The sequence below is a fragment of the Oncorhynchus mykiss genome, chromosome 3, assembly GCF_057628025.1.
Source record: "Oncorhynchus mykiss isolate SJ-2025 chromosome 3, ASM5762802v1, whole genome shotgun sequence".
NCBI classification, from domain to species: domain Eukaryota; kingdom Metazoa; phylum Chordata; class Actinopteri; order Salmoniformes; family Salmonidae; genus Oncorhynchus; species Oncorhynchus mykiss.
In genome coordinates, this window is record NC_143024.1 from 24,067,052 (window position 1) to 24,094,366 (window position 27,315).

Genomic DNA, 27,315 nt, shown 5'->3' on the forward strand with positions numbered 1-27,315 from the left:
ACCACTCTGTCCTGCTCCTCTACTGTCTTCCTCCATCCAGAACATACTGTACCACTCTGTCCTGCTCCTCCACTGTCTTCCTCCATCCAGAACATACTGCACCACTCTGTCCTGCTCCTCCACTGTCTTCCTCCATCCAGAACACACTGCACCACTGTCCTGCTCCTCCACTGTCTTCCTCCATCCAGAACATACTGCACCACTCTGTCCTGCTCCTCCACTGTCTTCCTCCATCCAGAACATACTGCACCACTCTGTCCTGCTCCTCCACTGTCTTTCTCCGTCCAGAACATACTGTACCACTCTGTCCTGCTCCTCCACTGTCTTCCTCCATCCAGAACATACTGTACCACTCTGTCCTGCTCCTCCACTGTCTTCCTCCATCCAGAACATACTGCACCACTCTGTCCTGCTCCTCCACTGTCTTCCTCCATCCAGAACACACTGCACCACTGTCCTGCTCCTCCACTGTCTTCCTCCATCCAGAACATACTGCACCACTCTGTCCTGCCTCCACTGAGTCTTCCCCCATCCAGAACATACTGCACCACTCTGTCCTGCCTCCACTGAGTCCTCTTCCATCCAGAACACACTGCACCACTGTCCTGCTCCTCCACTGTCTTCCTCCATCCAGAACATACTGCACCCCTCTGTCCTGCTCCTCCACTGTCTTCCTCCATCCAGAACACACTGCACCACTGTCCTGCTCCTCCACTGTCTTCCTCCATCCAGAACATACTGCACCACTCTGTCCTGCTCCTCCACTGCCTTCCTCCATCCAGAACATACTGCACCACTCTGTCCTGCCTCCACTGAGTCCTCTTCCATCCAGAACATACTGCACCACTCTGTCCTGCTCCTCCACTGAGTTTTCCTCCATCCAGAACATACTGTACCACTCTGTCCTGCCTCCACTCTCTTCCTCCATCCAGAACATACTGTACCACCCTGTCCTGCCTCCACTGAGTCTTCCTCACTGTTGACTGTAAGTGAGTATGAGAGGTCAATAATTCTGATGGGGATTGAGTTCATGTTCCATAAGTCAACACAGGCACAGTGCCTATTAACCTCAATGCCTATTACATCACTTACTAGGCATTTATATAATTATCCACAGAATTAAAATAACATATTACATGTGTGGTTATCCAGCCAGGGCGGATTGTGCCAGCTCAGCGCGTTTGGTCTCCGGTACGCCGTTTCTGCCCAGGGTATCCTGCGCTGGCTCTGCGTACTGTGTCTCCAGGGCGCTGGAAGGGTTCAGTTCGATCTATGCCTGCGCTCTGCCCGTGCCGGGCGAAAGTGGGCATTGAGCCTAATGGAAAGGTGGGAGTGGTAAGCACCAGATCTCCAGTGCTCCCCCACAGACCGGTATGACCTGTGCCTGCACTCTGGAGGGGCCAGGCCAAAGTGGGCATTCGTCTGGAGGAGTGGTGCCTAGGCAGCGCACTAGGGCTCCAGTGCTCCCCCACAGCCCGGTTCATCCGGTGCCTCCTCCACGCACCAGGCCTCCTGTAGGTCTCCCCAGCCTGGTGGGCCCTGTGGCATCCCCACGCACCAGGCCATCTCTGCGTCTCCTCCCTCCAGGTTCGCCCTCCTGTCAGGAGCTGCCCTCCTGTCCAGAGCTGCCCTCCTGTCCGGAGCTGCCCTCCTGTCCGGAGCTGCCCTCCTGTCCGGAGATGCCCTTTGTTCCAGTGGCGCCCTTCGTTCCAGTGGCGCCCTCCGTTCCAGTGGCACCCTCCAGTCCGGGGCTCTCTACGAGGGCCTTTCAGTCCGGGGTCGGCGGTGAGGGTCCCCGCTCTAGAGGCGTTACCTAAGTGGGCCGAGCCAGAGGTGGAGTGGGGTCCACGTCCCTCACCAGAGCCGGTTCTCAATCAGGGATAGCTTTCTATCGTTGTCTCTGATTGAGAACCATACTTAGGTAGCTTTTCCCCACAGGGTTTTTGTTGGTAGTTGTTTTCTGTTTTTGTGTCTGCACCAGACAGAACTGTTTCGTTTTCATTAATTCACGTTGTTGTTTTGTGTTTTAGTGTTCAGTTTAATCAAAATCATGAACACGTACCACGCTGCGCTTTGGTCCACACCTTCTTCATACGACGACCGTTACATCTCAATTTCCATAAGAAACCACATTTGTTTAAGCACAAGTCAGTCAATTTTTTTTTAAAGGCAGTAAATGAGTCTGAATTCGGTGCCAGGCAAGGCTCCGCTAATAGTCAGGTGTAGCAGTGGTAAGATGTTTGGACTGCTGTTGGAACAGATTTATGTAGGCCCTAACAGGGTGTGGGCGCTGTTTGTCTCTGTTATGGTGCAAATAATGTATTGTTTAGTGTTGTGTTGTGTAGAGGTTTTGCTGGCATGCATCCCACTTAGTTTTTTTTTGCCCCACCAAGATTTAGATGCTAAAAACACCACTGTTGAATAGCACTCATTTTAAGCAAACAGAAGACATGGAATCTATACAGTCCTTACTTATATTATGTAAGATTCTGAATTTGTACATTTGTGCCCTGGTGTATTCATTGGGTATGTGTGAATTCATTACATCTGCATCTGTCCATTACAGAACCAGTGCAATTCCCACTATTCATCCCCATGTGCATCCCCATGTTAATCATCCTCAGTGTGTTTAAATACAATTCCTCTTGGGTTCCTGTGCGTGTTAACTCTTGGGTTCCTGTGCGTGTTAACTCTTGGGTTCCTGTGCGTGTTAACTCTTGGGTTCCTGTGCGTGTTAACTCTTGGATTCCTGTGCGTGTTAACTCCTGGGTTCCTGTGCGTGTTAACTCCTGGGTTCCTGTGCGTGTTAACTCTTGGGTTCCTGTGCGTGTTAACTCTTGGGTTCCTGTGCGTGTTAACTCCTGGGTTCCTGTGCGTGTTAACTCTTGGGTTCCTGTGCGTGTTAACTCTTGGGTTCCTGTGCGTGTTAACTCCTGGGTTCCTGTGCGTGTTAACTCCTGGGTTCCTGTGCGTGTTAACTCCTGGGTTCCTGCGTGTGTTAACTCTTGGGTTCCTGTGCGTGTTAACTCTTGGGTTCCTGTGCGTGTTAACTCCTGGGTTCCTGTGCGTGTTAACTCTTGGGTTCCTGTGCGTGTTAACTCTTGGGTTCCTGTGCGTGTTAACTCTTGGGTTCCTGTGCGTGTTAACTCTTGGGTTCCTGTGCGTGTTAACTCTTGGGTTCCTGTGCGTGTTAACTCTTGGGTTCCTGTGCGTGTTAACTCCTGGGTTCCTGTGCGTGTTAACTCTTGGGTTCCTGTGCGTGTTAACTCTTGCGCTGCATAATTCCCCTCTAACTGTGGGCGGAGTCACAAACCAGTTAAATACGTAGAGCCAGGTCACTCTCTTTCATTGTTCTTTATCTCTCTGGATATGTGACTTTGCTGACATCACTACGGTATGGAGGTCCAGAGAGACCACACAGGGTGCTTTCCACACTACCCACCGGCGGTCCAGTGGAGTATGGCTCCGGGGTATCCAGTGGACTACTACCAGATGTTTTATACCCCCTCTCTGGAGTCTATGGGAGCTCCACGCCTGCTGATGGTGCAGCTTGGACCTTATGTCCCCTGTGGGATACTACTCAGCACCAGGTGGGGTTGCATCCCAACAACCCAGCGTGTGGATTATTCTTCTACGTTGGAGTACCAGGGAGTTGCAGCGCCTTGGACATCGCTGCATAAGTCATATGGAGTACAGGAAGAGTCATATGGAGTACAGGAAGTACTGTATTACCTGTATTGAGCAGAATATACAGCACAGGAGGATGCTGAGGGGAGAACAGCTTATACAAATTTGAATAGCATCAAACACATGGAAACCATCTACAGTATTTGATACCGTTCCACTGATTCCACTCCAGTCATTAACATGAGCCCGTTCTCCCCAATTAAAGTGCCACCAACATCCTGTGATAATTTAATTTAGGCCAGACAAAATCAGCAGTGTATCAAATACTAGTTCTGCCCACTCTACATTAAGTGGATAAGGAATAACAATACTTTACCACATTGTCCTAGGCTATATGGACATGAACAATAGGAGAAATATTCAATTTCAGACTGATTATTATTTTTAATACACAAATTAATATCAATGAACATTATTCACATAGAATATTGCATTATATTATACATCCTATCATATTCGAAAATTATTGAAAAAAACATAATGTATGAATGTTTTATCAGTTCATGAATCTACTTAATTGTATAGCCTAACAAATTCAAGAATTATTGAAAATAAATAATTGTAATCAAATTAAAATGTTGATGCATAATAATGAGTTCATTACCTGAATGGATCTCTATAGCCTAGGCATTAACAAAATATTCATACAAATATGATTAGGCCTCTCATAGACATGGCCTAGTAGAAAGAGGGTTAGTTAGGTCTAGTTAGGTCTGACAAATTAATGTTGCATTGGAAAAAAATTATAAATCCAGCCATAAAGTATAACCTATCATCATCAAAATAAAAATAAAATGTGTTTATAACATGCACAATTTGAAGCATCAATTTATATAGAGCAAGAGTAACTAAATTCCAGCCCAGTAACTTTGATCACCGCATCATCCTTCGATTGTCTCGTCTGGCTTCCATGAAAAGCCCTGCTGATCTGCGCAAAGTGTGTGTGTGTGCCACTGACGATGTACTTTCCTGGACATGCTAGCTTTTCTTGGCGGCGTATCATTTCAAACGCATTCTGTCGTGTTGTTATCCGTTAGCCTACTACTACTGGTAGTACCGGTAAAATGTAAGTTATGAATTGCAATTCACCATACAGCTGACACTTCTATTTCATCAATCATTTTCACATCAATTTGGTTGTCCAAAATACTATCAGCACTGCGTCTTTGCTGATGAATGCCCTGATCTCTGGCCAGTCAATTGGTTACATTACATTGTTGTTTCGTCTATGTTAGAGTTGCATTAATTCGAATCTGGTATCAGGATAAATATGACATTGAGTCACCGATTGTATACTATGTATTTTTTATTAGCTAAGCAATAAGTGGTAAATGCAATTTTCGTATATACGGGCTCTCTGTCCCACCTCGCAGGGCAAACCAGAGAACTGACTTGTTCTTGACAAAGATATTATAAATATACGGCCTGTCAGAGTAGAGACTGGGCGTGGTTTAGACTCACCCAGCCTATCGTTGATTGTTGGCGCAGAAGCTAGTCCCAGCCCCCTAAGCGCTCAGCGGTTATTCGTTGTAGCTGTGTAGAATATGCAGTTATCAGGCACCTGGCTCCTGTTATCTAACAAAAGACAGTTTGTTCTCGCAACACTACGTTCTGAATGTGCCCAACTCATTGCACAGTTCCTGTCTTCATGTTATTCTGTATTTTTCCATCATGAGAAAGGCCCATGGCCCTGAAACTGTTAACATTGTCTCAAGTCAGCTATGTTGCATAACACATACATCCACACAAGCCAACAGCAGATAATATTCAATCACATATATGGTAACGGGCTATAGTGCATAACACAGAATCCTCATATCTATTAATCGATTCTAATAGATCTGAACATGATGCAATAACCATGAATTTAACCCACTGTTTGTTTATAATGAGGGACGTCCCACGTTTAACCTGGACACATAAATAGCAGGAATTTGCACTGGCTTCAGCCATGATGGCATGAGAGAGAAATTAAAAATCTGCACGTCGCCTGCAGGTGTGTGTTTCACTGTCCAATCCCAGGTTTGAACATGATCTGAGCGCGTGATCTGAAGCTGTTTGGTCTCTTAGGCATCAACTTGGGAAAGCCTCAAGGCAGAGCAAACAATGCATTATAAACGAAGAGCGCCATATATTGGCCGAAAAATAACACATCTGATATTTATTTTTTTCCGGGGTGTGGAAAAAAGTGTGGCTGGCCATCCGCTAAACAGTAATTCAAATATGTCAGCCTAAGTATCAAAAGTAAAAGTACAAGTATTTTCTGTGGAAGCACCAGAGAACTCCACTCTCCCTTTTAGGCTCAAATCATCATGTGTTTCCCAAAGGTAGGGCTAAAGTGAGCTATGCCAACCTCTTTTCTATCTGTTTGCTCTTACCGCCACATAACCTGAGTGAGATTGTCCTGGAGCAACTGACTAAGTAGTGTGACATCATTAGCCAAGTACGCCATCATCTGTTGGTCAACACTGACCTGGGCTGTCAAAACTACTGGAGATGCAGAGAAGGGGGAGAGAGTGAGAGATAGAGAAACAGAGATTATTGGAGAGACAGACAGAAATAGAGACAGAGAGATAAACAGAAACTAGGAATAATTAGATTCTCTTTGCATCCCTACAGATTTTTTGACCGATCAGTGCTGCCGATATCAAAGAGAACGTTTGCTGCCTTCATCTCTCTTCCTACTCAAAAAACTAGCTATATGAATGAAAAGCAACACAGAGATTGTACGTTCCAAGATATTTCACATTGGGATTAATTTCTTTATTATTCAGTTAATCCTGTGAGACAAAATAAGAAATATTTACAAGACCCTATAGTGATCAGAGACCTATGATAAATACAAAGTTGTTGATGTACTCGTTTATGATATTTTCATCCACTCCAACTCTACTCATTTAACACTCACAATGCATGAGATGTGTATAATAGGTGTATAACATTATTCTAAATAAAGTGTGAGGGTCAAGATTATTTGTATTACACCCAATTCCAGAGTCATTAACAAAATCCATACATGTTGCATCGTTCAGTGCATGAGACGAATAAAACATTAATTCCATTATTTTATTGGAATTTCAGTGAATCTTCTGCATCCTATATAGTGCACTAGCAAGCATAGCAGGAGCACTCAAACTTCCTCCTTTCAGAGGAAAAAACCCGATGTTACATCTGTTACATGTGTAATGTGGTTCAGTGTAGGAAGTTTCTATGAAAACTCCCCTGATGGCATTTAATGTAACACAGGTCATTATGGTCTGAGGGATGGCAGTTTGACCAGGGAAAGTCAATTCAAATGAGTAGGACTTCAACTGGTGTGTGTAATTTAAGGGGATACAATTTGTCCTTGTGTCTCAGTGTACTGTTACCTGGTCTATATTACATTGAGCAATTAGACAAAGACCAGTGTCTCATCAGAGGTGGAGTACAGTAGTGTCTAGTCTTCTTGGCTGGTCATCCAGTCGTTTGTTGTGTCCATGTTTACTTGATTAAGGTGTAAAACCTGATGGGTGAAGTCCAGAGCCAACTGAAGATATGTAGTTGAGATCAGCTGCTCTCTGAGTCAGGGAGAGCGAGAGAGAGAGAGAGAGAGAGAGAGATTGAGACAACTAGGCAACTATAAAGCTATAAAACAAGTATAATCAAAGGTAATATCATAACGAGGACCCAATAAACAGTTAACTTACCAATTTATACTTTTACAGTACATGGTGGAGCCCTGGATTTCCCGGGTTAGTAAAGACAGAACGAGACACACTGAGTACGTTTGTGTAAATCATCTATACCTATACCTAGGAAGGTTATTTAGGGATGATGTGGTACATCAAAGATTGTGTATTGGAGAGTGCTCCTTTTCATTACAGCTATAACAAAATGCTTCAATGCAGTAAGGTGCCAGCAAGGTGCCAGAGGTGCAGTACTACTTACAGTGTCAGTGTTGGTTTGTCTGGTAGGAAGCTTTCCCTGACAGAGAACAGTAAAGGACTCAGTCACTACAGTATACTAACAGACCCACAGTCTGTCACAATGCTGCTATCGCTGTAACTAACTCATACAGGACATGTTGGGAACCATAGGTATACAATATCATAAGTGTTTAATTTAACTTTGTGGTGGAAACTCACTCTTGAAGGTGGTGTTGGAGCTCCAGTTTTCTTAATTGCTATGCACTCATAATCGTGTACACCTGTAGAAGCTGTGTGGTGGGTGGAGAGAGAGAAAAACAAAATTGCAGCTGATGAAGTTGATAACGAGACAGATTGTTGTCAGCTCGCAAATATTTGCTACACTCTATACGCAAACCTCTCTCTGACCTTTAGTTCCTGGTGAATGGCTGGTGGCTATAGTATGGCTGGTGCCTGGTTGTGGTTGCTTGCGATCATGGGTTCTGTCCTGGATTTGGGTAGTCAGTTCGTGCCCCTCACGTCCTTTGTCAGTGCTGGACATGGACATATCCTCTGTCTGGGATGATCTGCTCAGTGCGTCTGTATCTGATGGACATCAAAGATGATAAAGGACAACTGTGGTCATCAGCTGCAGCGCAGAAAGGCTCTCCACTTTCATCTCAATACTTGCATGTACTGTACAATTACCATACAGTAATTGAAAAAAGTGTACTAGACTAAAATGATCATGTTTTTCTCTTACCTTTCTCTTCATTGTTCCCTTTCTTGTTCCTAAACAACATACCATTACTTCCAAAATGGTCTGCAAAATATTTATGCACAAAACCTCAATTGTCTTCGTGAAATGTATTGTTATTTCCCCACAATTGATGGAAGACATTTTTTCTATTGAAATCAATGGTTTCCAGTTTTTGTTACACCAGAAGAAAAATGACTTATTGGTGTAACCAATCACATTGGTTTCATAGACTCACCGATGATGAGTTATGCCGAAATAGAGACCAAGAGCTACAGCAACCACTACCAACATCACAGCGACTGCTATACCTGCTGCTCCCTCTGGGCTTAGGGGTGGAGGGGTTTTATCTGCATTGCACCAACACAGGAACGTAATCAATAAACAAAACACATCCTATAGAACTGATGCTGATTGGATGTTGATCGTTTTTGCCATTAGTTAGCTTTGATGGTCTACATCTAATGGTGAATGTATCAGAGACCAGTACCTTTAACTGACAGACTATGGCCCATAGAGACAACATTTTCAGTGAGATCATTCCTAGCATCACATCTGTAGTCCCCACTGTTGTTGTAGCTGACGCTCCTTATGATGTATCCAGCTTCATGTACACCTGTCTTCTGCCCATTGAACAACCAGGTGAACGTAGCAGGCGGTACAGACTGAACAGAGCAGTAAATAAGGGTGAATGACTCCACCTCAGCGATATGTCGGCCCAGGATGGTCATGGACTCTGGTCCATCTGTAAGCCCAAGAGCAGAAGACCCTCAGACTGTAGTCGTAAATACAACACGCACAGATGTCGTGTCTTAATTTGAGCCAGTATGTTACAGCAGAAAAATTATGAATTATGAATGTTTTATAATTAATGGACATCTTTGTAGGGGTTGCTACATAATTTCAAAATGAAAATTACAAACTTCAGAAGCTTTTTAAAACCTCGAAATGTGAAAGTGCAGGAAATGCAGGAAAGCAACAGGGTAATTAAATTAAGATCCTGCAGCTGTATGATGAGGGCCAGGAATTTTTCCTGACCACATGACCTGAACAGAAATAAAGTGGGCTCTAAGAACTGGGCATTATGAGTGTAACATCTCATAGGGCAGGTTTCCCAGACACAGATTAAAGGTGCACTATGCAGAAATCGGTCCACCATTTCCTGGTTGCTAAAATTCAAGGAGTTTGCCTAAAACAAGCAAGTATCATTGAACCATCTAAATTACTTTTATACATATTTTCCATAACCCAGAATATTGTATTTTCAGCTGTTTTAAGCTGGTGTACAAAGCCGAAAGTAAAATTAAATTTAAGATGTGGAAACATAGAAATAGCGCACATAGAACAGGTGTATTGCTTTTTAGACTTGCTTTCAATGAATGGCAGATCTATAACTCACACTTCTATGTGAATTTGGTCGAGTCGCCCAATAATTAAAATATTGCAGCTTTAAGCCTAGTCCTGGATTTAAAATACTTGGAAGCATGCTTGTTAGTTCAGGACTAGGCTTAATTTGTGTCTGAGAATCCAACCCATAGATTATTAGATTAGTTATAGACCTTTACTCACAGTTCACTATCATTCTATAGGAGGCAGTAGCAGAGCTGGCAGGGTTGGTGAGTTTACACACATATTCACCGTTGTCGTGTCTCTTCACAGGACTGATGGATACTTTCCTGTTTTCCTCTGAGAATAATATATTGCCACCAGCAGACAGAGGCTGACCTTCCTTCGTCCATTGTATAGTAGTGATGTTACCAGCAGCCTCACAGGTTAAGTTGGCGGAGCTCCAATCTGCAAACAGATTGTTTGATGGTCCTGTGATGTTGGCATCAGATATATTCTCTGTAAAACAAGAGGACATAGTCAAAGACTGAGGAATATCGAAGACACCAAGATGATGATGATTTGTATGGTTTTGATGATGATGATGAGGATAAGGTCAAGTGATATCCATTTCAAACTTTCCCCATTGTTTACTAAACTCTTAATCCTTATTGCCACATGTATTTTTCCACTTCTAAATTGATGACATATACCCATTGATTATTGAATGTGACTTCCCACTGGGCACACGCTGGTTGAATTAATGTTGTTTCCACCTGAAATTATGTTGAATTGACGTGGAATAGAGGTTGAATTGACGTATGTGCCTCCTAATCTAAGTTCAACAGTCATATCCGATGTTTGTAAATAATAAAAATGTAAACAAACACTGTATAGCCTCAAAAGATGGTTAAAACTATCATGTTGATATCCATAGCTCTGTCTATGAATTGGAGAATTGTTTAATTTCACCAGGCCCATATCTCAGCTTTTTACCAAAACTGAAGTGGGACGACTACTTTGTTATTTTTTCATTTAAGGATTTGAGCTTTAACTCTCTTTGACATGGCACTTGGACTTACCATACACAACCAGTTCAGTTGATCCATTGATTGTTTCTGCTGTAGCTGTTGTTATAGACACTCTGTATTCTCCACTGTCAGCCAGGGTCAGATTCCTGAGCTGCAGAGATCCAGTAGTTTTGTTCAGAGTGATCCTGTCTCCGTATCCAGGCCCTATAGAGTCATCACCAGTAGAGGTAATAATGTTGGCTTCACCAACACTCCAGGATATTTTTATGAACGGCTGGGCTGGTGGGATTAGATTTGTGATGAACATCGCTGTCCCTCCTTCTGCTCCATTCACAGAACCTTGTGGAAACAGACCCTGACCAGCACAGAGACCTGGAGAGGGAATACAGGACGGCAGAGAGCCTGGGCTCAGACAACATGCTGTACATGGTGGTACACACTGTACACTAAAACATTCCATCATTCAGGACCATTCTAAATGACTGACTCAGAGAACAGGCCCAGTAACAATCACACAGCACTAATAGTCAGACATAGCTAGCTATACGTACACACAACACAGACAGACTGTCTTGCACAAAAAGGGGTGTAGCCAACATTTGTAGTTCAAACACAGGAGAATAGGATGTGGAATCAACATTTTACTAATTTCACGTGGTATCTGACAAATACATGAATCAATAAACTGAATAAGGCATGTTCTCTGACAGAGAGTTTTCTCCCCTACTTAGGTAATCAGAGTGTAATTACTGTACTCTACTGTACACAGTCATCTATAGTACAATAATTCAATTTTAATTAAAATAAACTGTAGCTGTGTGAAATTAGCAACGAGTGTAGTTATTGTGCAGTTAGGGCTACGTGCAATTACATTGTAACTACAATGTAAATTTACAACTCAAATATCTGTAAAGCATGGCCTAGGTAACAACAAGCGGTTTAAAGAGACAAAGAAGATATCTGCTTTACCTGTGAGTATGAACAGAGTGAGAGAGATGGCTACTGCAGTTTCCATTGTTGTTGGAATACTTTGTTCTGTTCCAGATTTAGAAAGTGCTTCTAGTACACTCACAGTATGATGCTATAGAATAGGCTGAGGTTACTATCTTTTAGAGCTGCCAGCCAGGTGACAAGGAAGTTCCCCATTTACTGTAAGCCACATTGCAGTGACCTTTGCATCTGTTTAGGTAATGGCCCTGTAATGTTATTGTGATACAGATATTTATGGTTTATTGTACATGAAGGACAGGAATTCGGTAAACTGGATAATGATCTGCATGGCAGATAAACACACACCTTTTCCTAACATCGTCATTCATTAATGTGATCCCCCATTCAGGATTGGGCCTTGCTGTGGACCATGATCCGGAATGAAGTTAGGACACAAACACTCAAAGAGACAAGGATGAGGACCAAAACTACAGCTTTTAATGAATCCAATAAACAAGCTTTAGTTTAGTCGTCAACCCAAACATGAACTTGAACTACAAGCAAGTTGTGGATCTTATAACTTTATTCAGTCTTTACCTGGACAGCCACACCCTAAATTAGGCAATTACTCACATTTGTTAGACAATATTATGTTTTTGGTAACATTTCCCTTTATTATAAATACAACTAAACAAAATTATTAACGCAACATGCAACAAACAAAGATTTTACTGAGTTATAGTTCATATAAGGAATTCAGTCAATTGAAATAAATTCATTAGGCCCTAATCTATGGATTTAACGTGATTGGGAATAAAGATATGCATCTGTTGGTCACAGAAACCTTAAAAAAATGTAGATCAGAAAACCAGTCAGTATCTGGTGTGACCACCGTTTGCCGCATGCAGCGCCCACATCTCCTTTGCAAAGAGTTGATCAGGCTGTTTACTGTGGAATGTTTTCCCACTCCTCTTCAATGACGAATTTGCTGGATATTGACGGGAACAGGACGGGAACAGGAACACGTTGTCATACACATCAATCCAGAGCATCCCAAACATGCACAATGGGTGACATGTCTGGGATTGTGTACAGATCCTTGCGACATGGGGCGTGCATTATCATGCTGAAATATGAGAGGATGGCGGTGGGGGAATGACACGACAATAGGCCTCAGGATCTCGTCACGATCTCTCTATGCATTCAAATTACGATCGATAAAATGCAATTGTGTTTGTTGTCTGTAACTTATTTATGCCCATACCATTACCCCACTGCCACCATGGGGCACTCTGTTCACAATGTTGACATCAGCAAACCGCTCGCCCACACGACGCCATACACGCTGTTTGCCATCTGCTCAGAACAGTTAAACCGGGATTAATTTGGGAGAGCACACTTCTCCAGCGTGCCAGTGGTCATCTAAGTTGAGAATATGCCCACTGAAGCCGGTTACAATGCCAAACTGCAGTCAGGTCAAACCCTTTTGAGGACAACGAGCATGCAGATGAGCTTCCCTGAAACAGTTTCTGGCAGTTTCGTCCTGGGCTGGCATGGTAACACGTGGTTTGCGGTTGTGAGGCCTGTTGGACATACTGCCAAATTCTCAAAAATTCTCTAAAGCAGCTTATGGTAGAGAAATGCACATTAGATTCTCTGGCAACAATTCTGGTGGCCATCACTGCAGGCAATATACCAATTGCAGGCTCCCTCAACTTGAGACATGTATGGCCAGAAGCACGAGTAGAGGACATCACAAGGCTGTTTCCGACTGTTTTACGACAGATGCTGGGAGCTGAGACTGACGTAGTCCATGTGGGGTCAAATTACATCAGGAGGGCTAGCTCAGAACATCTGAAAATTTATTTAAAAAAAATGATTTTAGCATTAAAAGACTCCAAAAAACGACCAATCGTTGGGCCACGGGTGTGATAGATACCGCAGGCTGCTGGCATTACACATCTGGCTAAATTATTATTGTTGCTGGAGTCACTTTTATAGATAACGTTGACACCATCTGGAAACAGAAGATGCTCTACAGGAGTCCATCCAAATCATCTTGGCTCCTGGACTCTGTCCTCGCATTTCAAGGCTGCATTGAAACAATGACTTATCAATGACCCAAGACCAGCTCAGTTAATCCCTACCATTGTGATAATGAGTCATCATAATGCTGCATCAAATGTACGTTATCCTAGGGACACAATCTAAGTAACTTAATGTATGTCCCCCTGATTGCCCTGAATACCTTTGTTAATTAGCCATTAGATGCAGTAATCATGAGCCTATGAACCAGAGTTACACTATTAGCACTGAGGCCATGTGCCCTAGTAGGAAGACCACTTTGTGCAGCTCACCCTGCACTATCAAGTCTACTTCTGATAGGCTCCTGGTAAAGCATTAAAAACAATCAAGCAACCCAGAAAAGTGCTAAAAATAACCCATATTAACATTTGCAGCGTGAGAAAGAAGGTCCATGAAGTCAATAACTTGCTTGATGAACAGATTATGTTCATATTCTTACTACCTTTGATGATACAGTGGTAGCAATACACAGTTATAACATTTACCAAAAATACTAAAATGCCAACGGGGCTGGTGTTGCGGTCTATATAAAGAACCACATTCATGTAAATCTAATGTTAAATACTGATTTTAGTAATAATGCTACATTCATCTGCCTCACCTAAAGCCCATTATTGTGGGAAGCTGCTATAGACCACCAAGTGCTAACAGTCAGTCTCTGAATAATATGTGTGAAATGCTTGATAATATATGTGATATCAACAGGGAAGTATATTTTCTGGGTAATTTAAATATTGACTGGCTCTCATCAAGCTACCCACTCAAGAAAGAAATCCAAACTGTAAATGTCACTCCCTGACCGTAGAGAGCTTTATATGTCTCTATTTTGGTTTGGTCAGGGTGTGATTTGGGTGGGCATTCTATGTCCCTTTTTCTATGATTTGTATTTCTGTGTGTTTGGCCGGGTGTGGTTCTCAATCAGAGGCAGCTGTCTATTGTTGTCTCTGATTGAGAACCATACTTGTGAGCATTACATTGGCTTCACGGTTTCGTTTGATGTTTATAGTTTTTTTGGCGACATCTTATAATGAAGAAGTATGTACGCTCACCACGCTGCACCTTGGTCCTCTCCTTTCATCAGCCATGACAGAACTACCCACCACCAAAGGACCAAGCAGCGTGGAAGAGAGGACTGGACATGGGAGGACATCCTGGAAGGCAAGGGATCCTACACATGGGAGGAGATCCTGGCTGGAGAGGATCACCTCCCATGGGAACAGGTGGAAGCAGGCAGGAGAGAAGAGGCAGCAGGAAAAGGGAACCAGCGTTATGAGGAAACACGGCTGGCAAGGAAGCCCGAGAGTCAACCCCCCAAATGTTTTGAGTCAGGTTGGAGACCTGAGCCCACTCCCCGTGCTTACCGTGGCGAGCATGTGACTGGTCAGGCCCCAGGCTATGTGGTGATGCGCACTGTGTCTCGGGTGAGCATTCACAGGTTGGTGTGCTCGGTGCCAGCATCCCGCATTTGCCGGGAGGAAGTGGGCATCCAGCCAGAACGGGTGGTGCCAGCGTCGCCCTCCAGTCCGGACCCTCCAGCGACGCCCTCCAATCCGGACCCTCCGGCGTCGCCCTCCAGTCCGGAGCCTCCAGCGTCGACCTCCAGTCTAGAGCTTCCAGAGGCGCCCTTCAGTCCGGAGCCTCCAGCGTCACCCTCCAGTCCGGAGCTTCCAAAGGCGCCCTTCAGTCCGGAGCTCCCAACAAGGATCGCCAGTCCGGGGCCCGCTACAAGGGTGCCCAGTCCGGCCCCAACAACGAGGGTCCCCAGTCTGGGGTCGGCAGCGAGGGTCCCCGTCCTAGAGGCGCCTCCCAAGTGGGCCAAACCAGAGGTGGAGCGGGGTCTACGTCCCGCACCAGAGCCGCCACCGCGGAGAAATGCCCACCCAGACGCTCCCCTATAGGTTCAGGTTTTGCGTCCGGAGTCCACACCTTTCGGAGGGGGAGGGGGGGGGGGGGGTACTGTCACGCCCTGATCGTAGAGAGCTTTATATGTCTCTATTTTGGTTTGGTCAGGGTGTGATTTGGGTGGGCATTCTATGTCCCTTTTTCCTATGATTTGTATTTTTGTGTGTTTGGCCAGGTGTGGTTCTCAATCAGAGGCAGCTGTCCATTGTTGTCTCTGATTGAGAACCATACTTAGGTAGCCTTTTTCCCACCTGTATTTGTGGGTAGTTTTCCATGTATAGTTAGTTGCCTGTGAGCACTACGTTGGCTTCACGGTTTCGTTTGATGTTTATTGTTTTGTTGGTGACATCTTATAATGAAGAAGTATGTACGCTCATCACACTATACCTTGGTCCTCTCCTTTCATCAGCCGTGACAGTAAACAATGCCTGCAACCTGGTTCAGGTTGTCAGTCAAAATACCAGGGTAGTTACAAACAGCACAGGAATGAAATCATCAACATGTATTAATCACATCTTTACTAATGCTACAGAAATGTGCTTAAAAGCAGTATCCAAATCCATAGGATATAGTGATCACAATATAATAGCCATATCTAGGAAAACCAAAGTTCCAAAGGCTGGGCGTAATATAGTGCATAAGATGTCATACAAGACGTTTGTAGTGATTCATATGTTGATGATGTGAAGAATATTTGCTGGTCTGTGGTGTGTAATGAGGAGCAACCAGACGCTGCACTTGACACATTAATGAAATTGCTTATTCCAGTTACTAATAAGCACGGGCCCATTAAGAAAATGACTGAAAAAAACTTAAATCCCCTTGGATTGATGAGGAATTTAAAAAGTATATGTGACCAAATTATGAAGGACAGGAATTGTACTTTTGAATTCTGTAAAGTCAGAGTGGAAGAGGTGAAAAAATTATTGTTGTCTATTAACAATGACAAACCACCAGGATCTGACAATCTAGATGGAAAATTACTGAGAACCATAGGGGACGATACTGCCACTCCTATTTGCCAAATCCTCAATATTTGCCCTCAGTGTATGCCCTCGGGCCTGGAGGGAAGCTAAAGTCATTCCGCTACCCAAGAATATTAAAACCCCCTTTACTGGCTGAAATAGCCGACCAATCAGCCTGTTGCCAACCCTTAGTTAACCTCTGGAAAAAATCGTGTTTGACCAGATACGTTGCTATTTCACAGTAAACAAATTGACTTTCACAGACTTTCAGCACGCATATAGGGAAGGACACTCAACAAGCACAGCACTTACACAAATGACTTATGATTGGCTGAGAGAAATTGATGATAAAATGATTGTGGGGTCTGTCTTGTTATATTTCAGTGCAGCTTTTGACATTATTGATCATAGTCTGCTGCTGGAAAAACGTATGTAATATGGCTTTACACCCCCTGCTATAATGTGGATAAAGAGTTACTTGACTAACAGAAGGCAGAGGGTGTTCTTTAATGGAAGCCTCTCAAACATAATCCAGGCAGAAGCAGGAATTCCCCAGGGTAGCTGTTTAAGCATCTTGCTTTTTTCAATCTTTACTAACGACATGCCACTGGCTTTGAGTAAGGCCAGTGTGTCTATGTATGCGGTGAACTTAACACTATACAAGTCAGCAACTACAGTGACTGAAATAACTGCAACACTTAACAAGGTGTTGCAGTTAGTTTCGGAATGGGTAGCAAGGAATAAGTTAGTCCTAAATATTTCCAAAACTAAAAGCATTGAATTTGGGACAAGTCATTCACTAAACCCTCAACCTCAACTACATCTCGTATTGAATGTGGAAATTGAGCATGTTTGGCGTAACCCTGGATTAGAAACTGTCATGGTCAAAACATATTGATACAACAGTAGCTAAGATGGGGAGAAGTCTGTCCATAATAAAGCGTGACTCTGCCTTCTTAACGACACTATCAAAAAGGCAGGTCCTACAGACCCTGGTTTTGTCGCACCTGGACTACTGTTCAGTCGCGTGGTCAGGTGCCACAAAGAGGGACTTGGGATAATTGCAGTTGGCTCAGAACAGGGCAGCACAGCTGGCCCTTAAAAGTATATGGAGAGCTATCATTAATTACATGCATGTCAAACTCTCATGGCTCAAAGTGGAAAAGAGATTGACTTCATCATTACTTGTTTTTGTAAGAGCTGTCTGTTTAAAATACTAGCACACAGCTTAGACACCCATGCATACCCCACAAGACATGCCACCAGAAGTCTCTTCACAGTCCCCAAGTACAGAACAGACTATGGGAGGCGCACAGTACTACATAGAGCCATAACTACATGGAAGTCTATTCCACTTGGGTAACTGATGCAAGCAGTAGATTCAGATTTAAAAAGCAGGTAAAAATACACCTTATGAAAACTCTGGGACTGTGAAGTAACACAAACATAGGCACAGACACATGCATACACACATATGATAACAAATGCACTATACATACACATTCAAATGGATTTTGTATTGTACATACAGTGGGGAGAACAAGTATTTGATACACTGCCGATTTTGCAGGTTTTCCCACTTACAAAGCATGTAGAGGTCTGTAATTTTTATCATAGGTACACCTCAACATTGTGAGACGGAATCTAAAACAAAAATGCAGAAAATCACAGTGTACAATTTTCAGTAATTAATTTGCATTTTATTGCATGACAAAAGTATTTGATGCATCAGAAAAGCAGAACTTAATATTTGGTACAGAAACCTTTGTTTGCAATTACAGAGACCACACGTTTCCTGTAGTTCTTGACCAGGTTTGCACACACTGCAGCAGGGATTTTGGCCCACTCCTCCATACAGACTTTCTCCAGATCCTTCAGGTTTCGGGGCTGTCGCTGGGCAATACGAACTTTCAGCTCCCTCCAAAGATTTTCTATTGGGTTCAGGTCTGGAGACTGGCTAGGCCACTCCAGGAACTTGAGATGCTTCTTATGGAGCAGCTCCTTAGTTGCCCTGGCTGTGTGTTTCCACCTCCATGCTTCACAGTTGGGATGGTGTTCTAGTGGTTGTACTCATCCTTCTTCTTCCTCCAAACACGGTGAGTGGAGTTTAGACCAAAAAGCTCTATTTTTGTCTCATCAGACCACATGACCTTCTCCCAAATCAACCATGGTCATGAATTTTCACCTACACTACTCACTGTTTATTATCTATGCATAGTCACTTTACCCCTACCTACATGTATAAATTATCTCGACTAACCTGTATCCCCACACATTGACTCGGTACCGGTACCCCCTGTATAGAACCTCGTTATTGTTATTTTATTGTGTTACTTTTCACATATTTTTTTACTTTAGTTTATTTAAGGTGCCCAGAGTAAACTGCCTGCTTCTCAGGCCCAGTTGCTAATATATGCATATTATTAGTAGATTTGGATAGAAACACTCCGAAGTTTCTAAAACTGTTTGAATTATGTCTGTGAGTATAACAGAACTCATATGGCAGGCAAAAACCTGAGAAGAAATCCAACCAGGAAGTGGGAAATCTGAGGTTTGTAGTTTTTCAAGTCATTGCCTATCGAATATACAGTGTCTATGGGGTCATATTGCACTTCCCAAGGCTTCCACTAGATGTCAACAATATTTAGAACCTTGTTTGATGCTTCTACTGTGAAGGAGGGGGAAATGGGAGCGGAATGAGTCAGAGGTCTGGCAGAGTGCCATGAGCTGATCACGCGCGCTCACGTGAGAGTTAGCTTGCGTTCCATTGCATTTCTACAAAGGAATTCTCCGGTTGGAACATTATTGAAGATTTATGATAAAAACATCCTAAAGATTGATTCTATACTTCGTTTGACATGTTTCTGCGAACTGTAATATGGCTTTTCGTCTGAAATTTCGCCTGGACTTGCCCGCGCGTTGCGAGTTTGGATTGTATACTAAACGCGCAAACAAAAAGGAGGTATGTGGACATAAATGATGGACTTTATCGAACAAATCAAACATTTATTGTGGAACTGGGCTTCCCGGGAGTGCATTCTGATGACGATCATCAAAGGTAAGTGAATATTTATAATGCTACTTCTGGCTTTGTTGACTCCACAACATGGCGGCTATCTGTATGGCTTGTTTTGTTGTCTGAGTGCTGTACTCAGATTATTGCATGGTGTTCTTTTTCGGTAAAGCTTATTTTAAATCTGACACAGCAGTTGCATTAAAACCTCCCTGGGATATACTTGGCCAAAAGCCAGAGAAAATGCAGAGCTCCAAATTATAATAAATTCCTATAAAAATCCAACTTTCATGGAATCACACATGTAGGATACCAAATTAAAGCTACACGTGTTGTGAATCCAGCCAACATGTCAGAGGCTTTTCGGCAAAAGCAAACAATGCTATTATCTGGGTTTCGCCTGTTACATAAGTTCTGTTATACACAGACATCATTCAAACAGTTTTAGAAACTTCAGAATATTTTCTATCCAAATCTACTAATAATATGCATATCTTATCTTCTGGGGATGAGTAGCAGGCAGTTGAAATTGGCCATGCTTTTCATCCAAAATTCCAAATGCTGCCCCCTATCCTAGAGAAGTTCTTAAGGAGAAGTTTATCTTAAGTTCCATACATAACAGTTTTATCTTTTATCAATGTTTAATGAGTATTTTTGTAAATTGATGTGGCTCTCTGCAAAATCATCGGATGTTTTGGAAGCAAAACATTACTGAACGTAACTCGTCAATGTAAACTGAGATTTTTGGATATAATAATGAACTTTATCGAACAAAACATATATGTATTGTGTAACATGAAGTCCTATGAGTGTCATCTGATGAAGATCATCAAAGGTTAGTGATTAATTTTATCTCTATTTATGTTTTTTGTGACTCCTCTCTTTGGCTGGAAAAATGCTGTGTTTTTCTGTGACTAGGTGCAGACCTAACATAATCGTTTGGTGTGCTTTCGTCGTAAAGCCCGCCACACTGTGGTGGGATTAACAACAAGTTTATCTTTAAAAGGGTGTAAAATACTTCTATGTTTGAGGAATTTTAATTATGAGATTTCTGTTGTTTTGAATTTGGCGCCCTGCACTTTCACTGACTGTTGTCATATCGGTCCCGTTATCGGGATCTAAGTCATAAGAAGTCTTAAGGGCTTGTAAGTAATCATTTCAAGAAAAGGTTGTATTTGTACCTGTTGTACATGTTGTATTTGGCGCATGTGACAAATAAAGTTTGATTTGATTTGTAATAATCATGCTGTTTAATCAGCTTCTTGATAAGCCACAGCTGCCAGGTGGATGGATTATCTTGGCAACCGAGAAATGCTCACTAACAGGGATGTAAACAAATATGCGCAATTTCTTTGGAGAAATAAGCTTTTCGTGCATATGGTAAATTCCTGGGATGTTTTATTTCAGCTCATGTAACATGAGACCAACATGTTGCATGTTGCATTTATAATTTTGCATGAATATTTCATGACATGTACCATGGATTACTTTGATTAATTGATATATATATATATATATATAACATAGTATTTTAATAAAGCCCAGATAATATTACAGTTTGACAGGCTAAAGTACATCGCTACATATTAAAACTAAGACGGGTTTGATTCTATACAACATCCTCTAGCCCAGAAGAGTCCATATCAAGATTGTCCTTCATCAGCAAGAAGGCTCTGGGGTTGACAAATCTACAGAAATATTTACAACAAAACATGTTTTACACAGAGTAACCAACACAAAATCATGGCCATTATTATATCAACAACAACAAATATGCTATTATTGTAGAATTGTTTTTCATTATCAATAAATTCATGAAATAATTTTACATAATATCATACAATTCTGTATTCAATTGCATAAATGTAAAACTTATCTTATAATTAACAAATACATATTGAAACATTAAAACATACTCATCATATTTATGACAGCATACATCACATTCATCCTCACCCTTCACCAGCCTCTTCTTGTCCCTGTCTCTCCTTTCAGACATCTACAGTTTCAGCAGTCCCACTACTGGTCACCATCAAAGCAAACGACCAAATGGGGGCAGCAGAGGAGCCTGTAGAGGGGAACAAGTCATATCACCTGCTCTGGTATGAAGCTGTGTCAGGTCAGTGCAGTGATCTCAGGGATAAACCTTATCCAGCAATTCCAATGAAATTCCAGAGGAGTGTAAGGAACGAATAAACACTTTGTATTTACACAAATTAGAGTGACTGAAATATCAGGTTTGTAACTTATTATCCAGGCTCAGATTATAGAATACAAAGTAAAGGTACAATGACAAGTCACAAAGTTCTAGCTGTGTTACTTTTCACAATAAATGTATTTTGTTAATGTATATGACTTATGATCTTAATCTTGGATACACTTCATTTTTTCATGAATCCTAACTGCAACATCGAGCTGTAACTAACCTCTCAGCTTGTAGACCACAGAGTCTTTCAGTCCGGTGATGTTATTGGTGGCAGTGCAGGTGTAGTTCCCAATGTGTAGCGCCTCCATCCTCTCTATGGCGTATAGGGTGTTGTTAACACCTGTCTCTGTCCTGTTGAATATCCAGGTGAATGTAGCAGGAGCGATAGAGTCAGCCGAACAGCTCAGAGTTAGCCTGTATCCTGTTGATGCTGCTGATGGTCCACATATGGAAATTTTCTGGGGTCCAACTGCAACATGGTCAAATAAAATAATGACCAATGCTAAATCCACAAAATACTTATTCCGTGGGTCTATGCACTATTGAAAAGCAAAGTCAAGACTTTGTTTCGTTTTTTTCAACGGCAACATCCAGTGACTTGGTAATTGACACAAGGTTGCCAATCACAATCACTCCTGGAATTAGGATCTAGTAAGCAGTACTCACAGTTGACGGTCAGGTTGTGGGATGCTGTCCGGTTGCTGACAGGGTTGCTGACTAAACACTCATATTCTCCATTGTCAATGTCCTGAACAGGACTGAGAGACTGTCCTGTTGTCTGCAGAGAAGGTGATATTGTTGCTGGGAGACAGAGGGAGGCCATCTTTGATCCACTGTATGGAGCTGATGTTGCCAGCAGCCTCACAAGTCAGGTTGGTGGAGCTTATGCCAGCTATCAGGGTGGCTGGGGTACTGGTGATGGTGGCAGCAGATAGCAACACTGTAAAGAAGTTAACAGTATGGGGAGAGTAAGAGGTACAGTACATTTGAATAATCTGTCTTAATGTATACAACTTTCATATTCATTGCTGAAAAAAATGCCTTGGTGAGTCTAAGATATGGTGATGTGACTGCCAAGAATATACAGTGCCTTGCGAAAGTATTCGGCCCCCTTGAACTTTGCGACCTTTTGCCACATTTCAGGCTTCAAACATAAAGATATAAAACTGTATTTTTTTCTGATGAATCAACAACAAGTGGGACACAATCATGAAGTGGAACGACATTTATTGGATATTTCAAACTTTTTTAACAAATCAAAAACTGGAAAATTGGGCGTACAAAATTATTCAGCCCCCTTAAGTTAATACTTTGTAGCGCCACCTTTTGCTGCGATTACAGCTGTAAGTCGCTTGGGGTATGTCTCTATCAGTTTTGCACATCGAGAGACTGACATTTTTTCCCATTCCTCCTTGCAAAACAGCTCGAGCTCAGTGAGGTTGGATGGAGAGCATTTGTGAACAGCAGTTTTCAGTTCTTTCCACAGATTCTCGATTGGATTCAGGTCTGGACTTTGACTTGGCCATTCTAACACCTGGATATGTTTATTTTTGAACCATTCCATTGTAGATTTTGCTTTATGTTTTGGATCATTGTCTTGTTGGAGGACAAATCTCCATCCCAGTCCCAGGTCTTTTGCAGACTCCATCAGGTTTTCTTCCAGAATGGTCCTGTATTTGGCTCCATCCATCTTCCCATCAATTTTAACCATCTTCCCTGTCCCTGCTGAAGAAAAGCAGGCCCAAACCATGATGCTGCCACCACCATGTTTGACAGTGGGGATGGTGTGTTCAGGGTGATGAGCTGTGTTGCTTTTACGCCAAACATAACATCTTGCATTGTTGCCAAAAAGTTACATTTTGGTTTCATCTGACAAGAGCACCTTCTTCCACATGTTTGGTGTGTCTCCCAGGTGGCTTGTGGCAAACTTTAAACAACACTTTTTATGGATATCTTTAAGAAATGGCTTTCTTCTTGCCACTCTTCCATAAAGGCCAGATTTGTGCAATATACGACTGATTGTTGTCCTATGGACAGAGTCTCCCACCTCAGCTGTAGATCTCTGCAGTTCATCCAGAGTGATCATGGGCCTCTTGGCTGCATCTCTGATCAGTCTTCTCCTTGTATGAGCTGAAAGTTTAGAGGGACGGCCAGGTCTTGGTAGATTTGCAGTGGTCTGATACTCCTTCCATTTCAATATTATCGCTTGCACAGTGCTCCTTGGGATGTTTAAAGCTTGGGAAATCTTTTTGTATCCAAATCCGGCTTTAAACTTCTTCACAACAGTATCTCGGACCTGCCTGGTGTGTTCCTTGTTCTTCATGATGCTCTCTGCGATTTTAACGGACCTCTGAGACTATCACAGTGCAGGTGCATTTATACGGAGACTTGATTACACACAGGTGGATTGTATTTATCATCATTAGTCATTTAGGTCAACATTGGATCATTCAGAGATCCTCACTGAACTTCTGGAGAGAGTTTGCTGCACTGAAAGTAAAGGGGCTGAATAATTTTGCACGCCCAATTTTTCAGTTTTTGATTTGTTAAAAAAGTTTGAAATATCCAATAAATGTCGTTCCACTTCATGATTGTGTCCCACTTGTTGTTGATTCTTCACAAAAAAATACAGTTTTATATCTTTATGTTTGAAGCCTGAAATGTGGCAAAAGGTCGCAAAGTTCAAGGGGGCCGAATACTTTCGCAAGGCACTGTAACTGTGGCCCACCATAGACATCCAGAGTGGTAGCTCCTTGTAACTCCAGAGCCCTGTCTGGTATGATGCTGACTCTGTATTCCCCTTGGTCCCTCAGGCCCAGATTCCACAACTCCAGAGAGCCAGTGGTTCTGTCCAGACTGATCCGGTCTTTGTGGTCAGCATTAGTAATGTTGACCGTAGTAGAGGTGATGATGTTGACCCTGTTGAAGGTCCAGAGACAAAATGTTTGGCTGGTGGACGGAGGGTTGTGGTGAACTTCACTCTCCCTCCTATGGCTCCAGTCAATGGTCCTGGTGGTAACACATTCTGACCTACACACAGACCTGGACGGGACAGAGGGAGGAGGAAGGAAATGTATTAATATACACATAAGACGTAGCAATACATGAAAAGAAAAACAATACGTTTAAATATTTTTTATTTTTTATTCATTACTTTTTAATTTATTACTTTTATTTATTACAGCTATAGCTATACCTATTTGAATAACACACTTCAAAACCCATTATGTTCTGCTTGTTATTTGTAGCAATAGGCATACCTGATGTTAGAAACACAATGGCTGCTGTGAAATGTGTATAGTCCATGGGGAAGGATGGCTCTGTCTAATGGAAGTACCTGTAGTGTTGACCAGACCATGTCCTTACTCCTTTTATATTCCTATACCACTCTGATTGTCCCCTCTGAAGACAAGGCCCGGCCCCCCACTCAGTGACACAGAACAGAAACTAGCTTCATGATATAGCTGTGTACATACATTACAATGCCCTCAGGGCATTTCCACTCTAAGAGGTTATTGGAGGTCACGTTTGTGAGTGAAAAATAACAACCAATAGCTTTGTAGAGACTTCCTCTTTAGGTCTTTATCTGTACCATCTACCATTCAGACAATAGCCTATCCCATTGATGATTCATTCTGCTTCCTATTGGCTATGGTGTGTCAGAGTGACCAATGGAGGCTTAAACAATTGAATTAACTCAATAAAGCCTAAAATGGACCTAGATGAAATTAACCCTTCGGTTTCTTGATCCAGTGCACTGCCTACCAACAATATATACAATGATCAAAGAGTAGAGGTGTTGAATATCAAGAAGATACTTAAAACAGAATCCTAAAATGTGATATTTGGTACATAATGGAGATAGTATACATTATTTAAATACAGGTTAAAGGTCCAATGCAGTCATTTTTATCTCAATATCAAATCATTTCTGGCTAACAATTAGGGACCTTACTCTAATGGTTTCAATTAAAATGGTCGAAAAGAAACAAGATAATTGCTTCTTAGGAAAGAGTACTGTCTCAAGCAAGAATTCTGTCAGGACTGTCTGGGAGTGGTCTTAGTGGGGAGGTGAACTGAACACTTGCTCTTATTGGCAAAGATATTTGAAACTCTCTTTCGAATTTGTCTATTAACTTATTTACCGCCTAGTGATGTCACCAGGCAGGCCAAAACTCGATCCCACCAAAACAGGCTGAAATTTCAGGCGATCTTTTCAAACTGTTTTGACACTAAAAGGGCATTATCATCATTTTCACAATTTCACAGTATCAGAGGTGTGGACTCGAAATATGATGACTAAAAAAACGTGATCCTTGATAGTCGATCCCTATTGGGTGGGGGGGGGGGGTCTTTCTCATGGCTACCCATATATTTCAATGGAAATATAACGTTTATTTGGAAAGTAATAAATATATATATATTTTTAAAAGCATTCATGATTTGCGTAAATGTAATATACTATTACTCTTGTTAAAAATATGAAATAGTATTACATTTGGTGAAGAGCACATTATGACTTGTTTAGGACTCGAAACTCAAAGTTTAGGACTTGAGACTTGACCCAATACTTGACGGTCTTGACTTGGGACTTGACTTGGGACTTGAGTGCTAAGACTTGAGACTTACTTGTGACTTGTAAAACAATGACTTGGTCCCACCTCTGCACAGTATTATTCCAACCTCATAGTGTGGCAATATACACCTTCCTAATAATGAGTTGCACCCCTTTTGCCCACAGAACAGCCTCAATTTGTTGGGGCACGGACTCTACAAGTTATCAAAAGTGTTCCACAGCGATGCTTGCCCATGTTGACTTCAATGCATCCCACAGTTGTGTCAAGTTGGCTGGATGTCCTTTGGGTGGTGGACCGTTCTTGAAACACACAGAAAACTGCTGAGCATGAAAAACCCAGCAGCATTGCAGTTCTTAACATACTCTGACTGGTGAGTCTGGCACCTACTACCATACCCAGTTCAAAGGCACTTAAGTATTTTGTTTTGCCAAATCATGAATGGCACACACAATCCATGTCTCAATTGTCTCAAGGCTTAAAAATCCTCCCCTTCATCTACCCTGATTGAAGTGGATTTAGCAAGTGACATCACTAGGGTGTCATAGCTTTCACCTGGATTCACCTGGTGTCATGTTTTGGACACTTTGTGTATGTAAAACACAGAAACATCACATTTTTGCCCTGGGCCTTTAAACACATTTCAGTCAAGATTGACCTACATCAGTGATTCATACAACAGAAGGGGTCAGTTTATCAGGTTTACAAGGTTTTGTTTGGGAGTTGTGTTTGAGCAGGGTCAGTCAGGTGATGCAATCCAACTCGAGGAGGATCAAAGGCTAGCGGTAATGCATGGGGTCAGAGGTCAGGTGACACAATACGGAACAAATGAAAGCCTTCATCAAACAACCAAGAAAAATTCCACTGATTTATTTAGGAGACACTTGTCTCTCTCTATTGGACCATGAAAACAGGCCAGGTTTGGGCAAAATTTGTCAGTATGTCCGAAAACCAG

General features: G+C 42.3%; 1 protein-coding gene and 1 pseudogene across 1 annotated transcript; both read right to left on the reverse strand.

Moving 5' to 3' along the window:
* Window positions 1–6,428: 6,428 nt before the first annotated feature.
* On the reverse strand, window positions 6,429–11,877 carry LOC110505108 (cell adhesion molecule CEACAM6). The gene is made up of 11 exons (XM_021584088.3): window positions 11,655–11,877; window positions 10,737–11,057; window positions 9,898–10,173; window positions 8,819–9,073; window positions 8,567–8,678; window positions 8,335–8,363; window positions 8,001–8,177; window positions 7,812–7,882; window positions 7,615–7,650; window positions 7,374–7,405; window positions 6,429–7,244 (listed from the first exon to the last, which is right to left on the reverse strand). Coding segments are annotated over exons 1-11 (1,356 nt in total). The 5' UTR covers window positions 11,701–11,877; the 3' UTR covers window positions 6,429–7,243.
* A 3,252-nt stretch (window positions 11,878–15,129) lies between these two features.
* On the reverse strand, window positions 15,130–25,388 carry LOC118944453 (cell adhesion molecule CEACAM1-like; annotated as a pseudogene).
* Window positions 25,389–27,315: the final 1,927 nt, after the last annotated feature.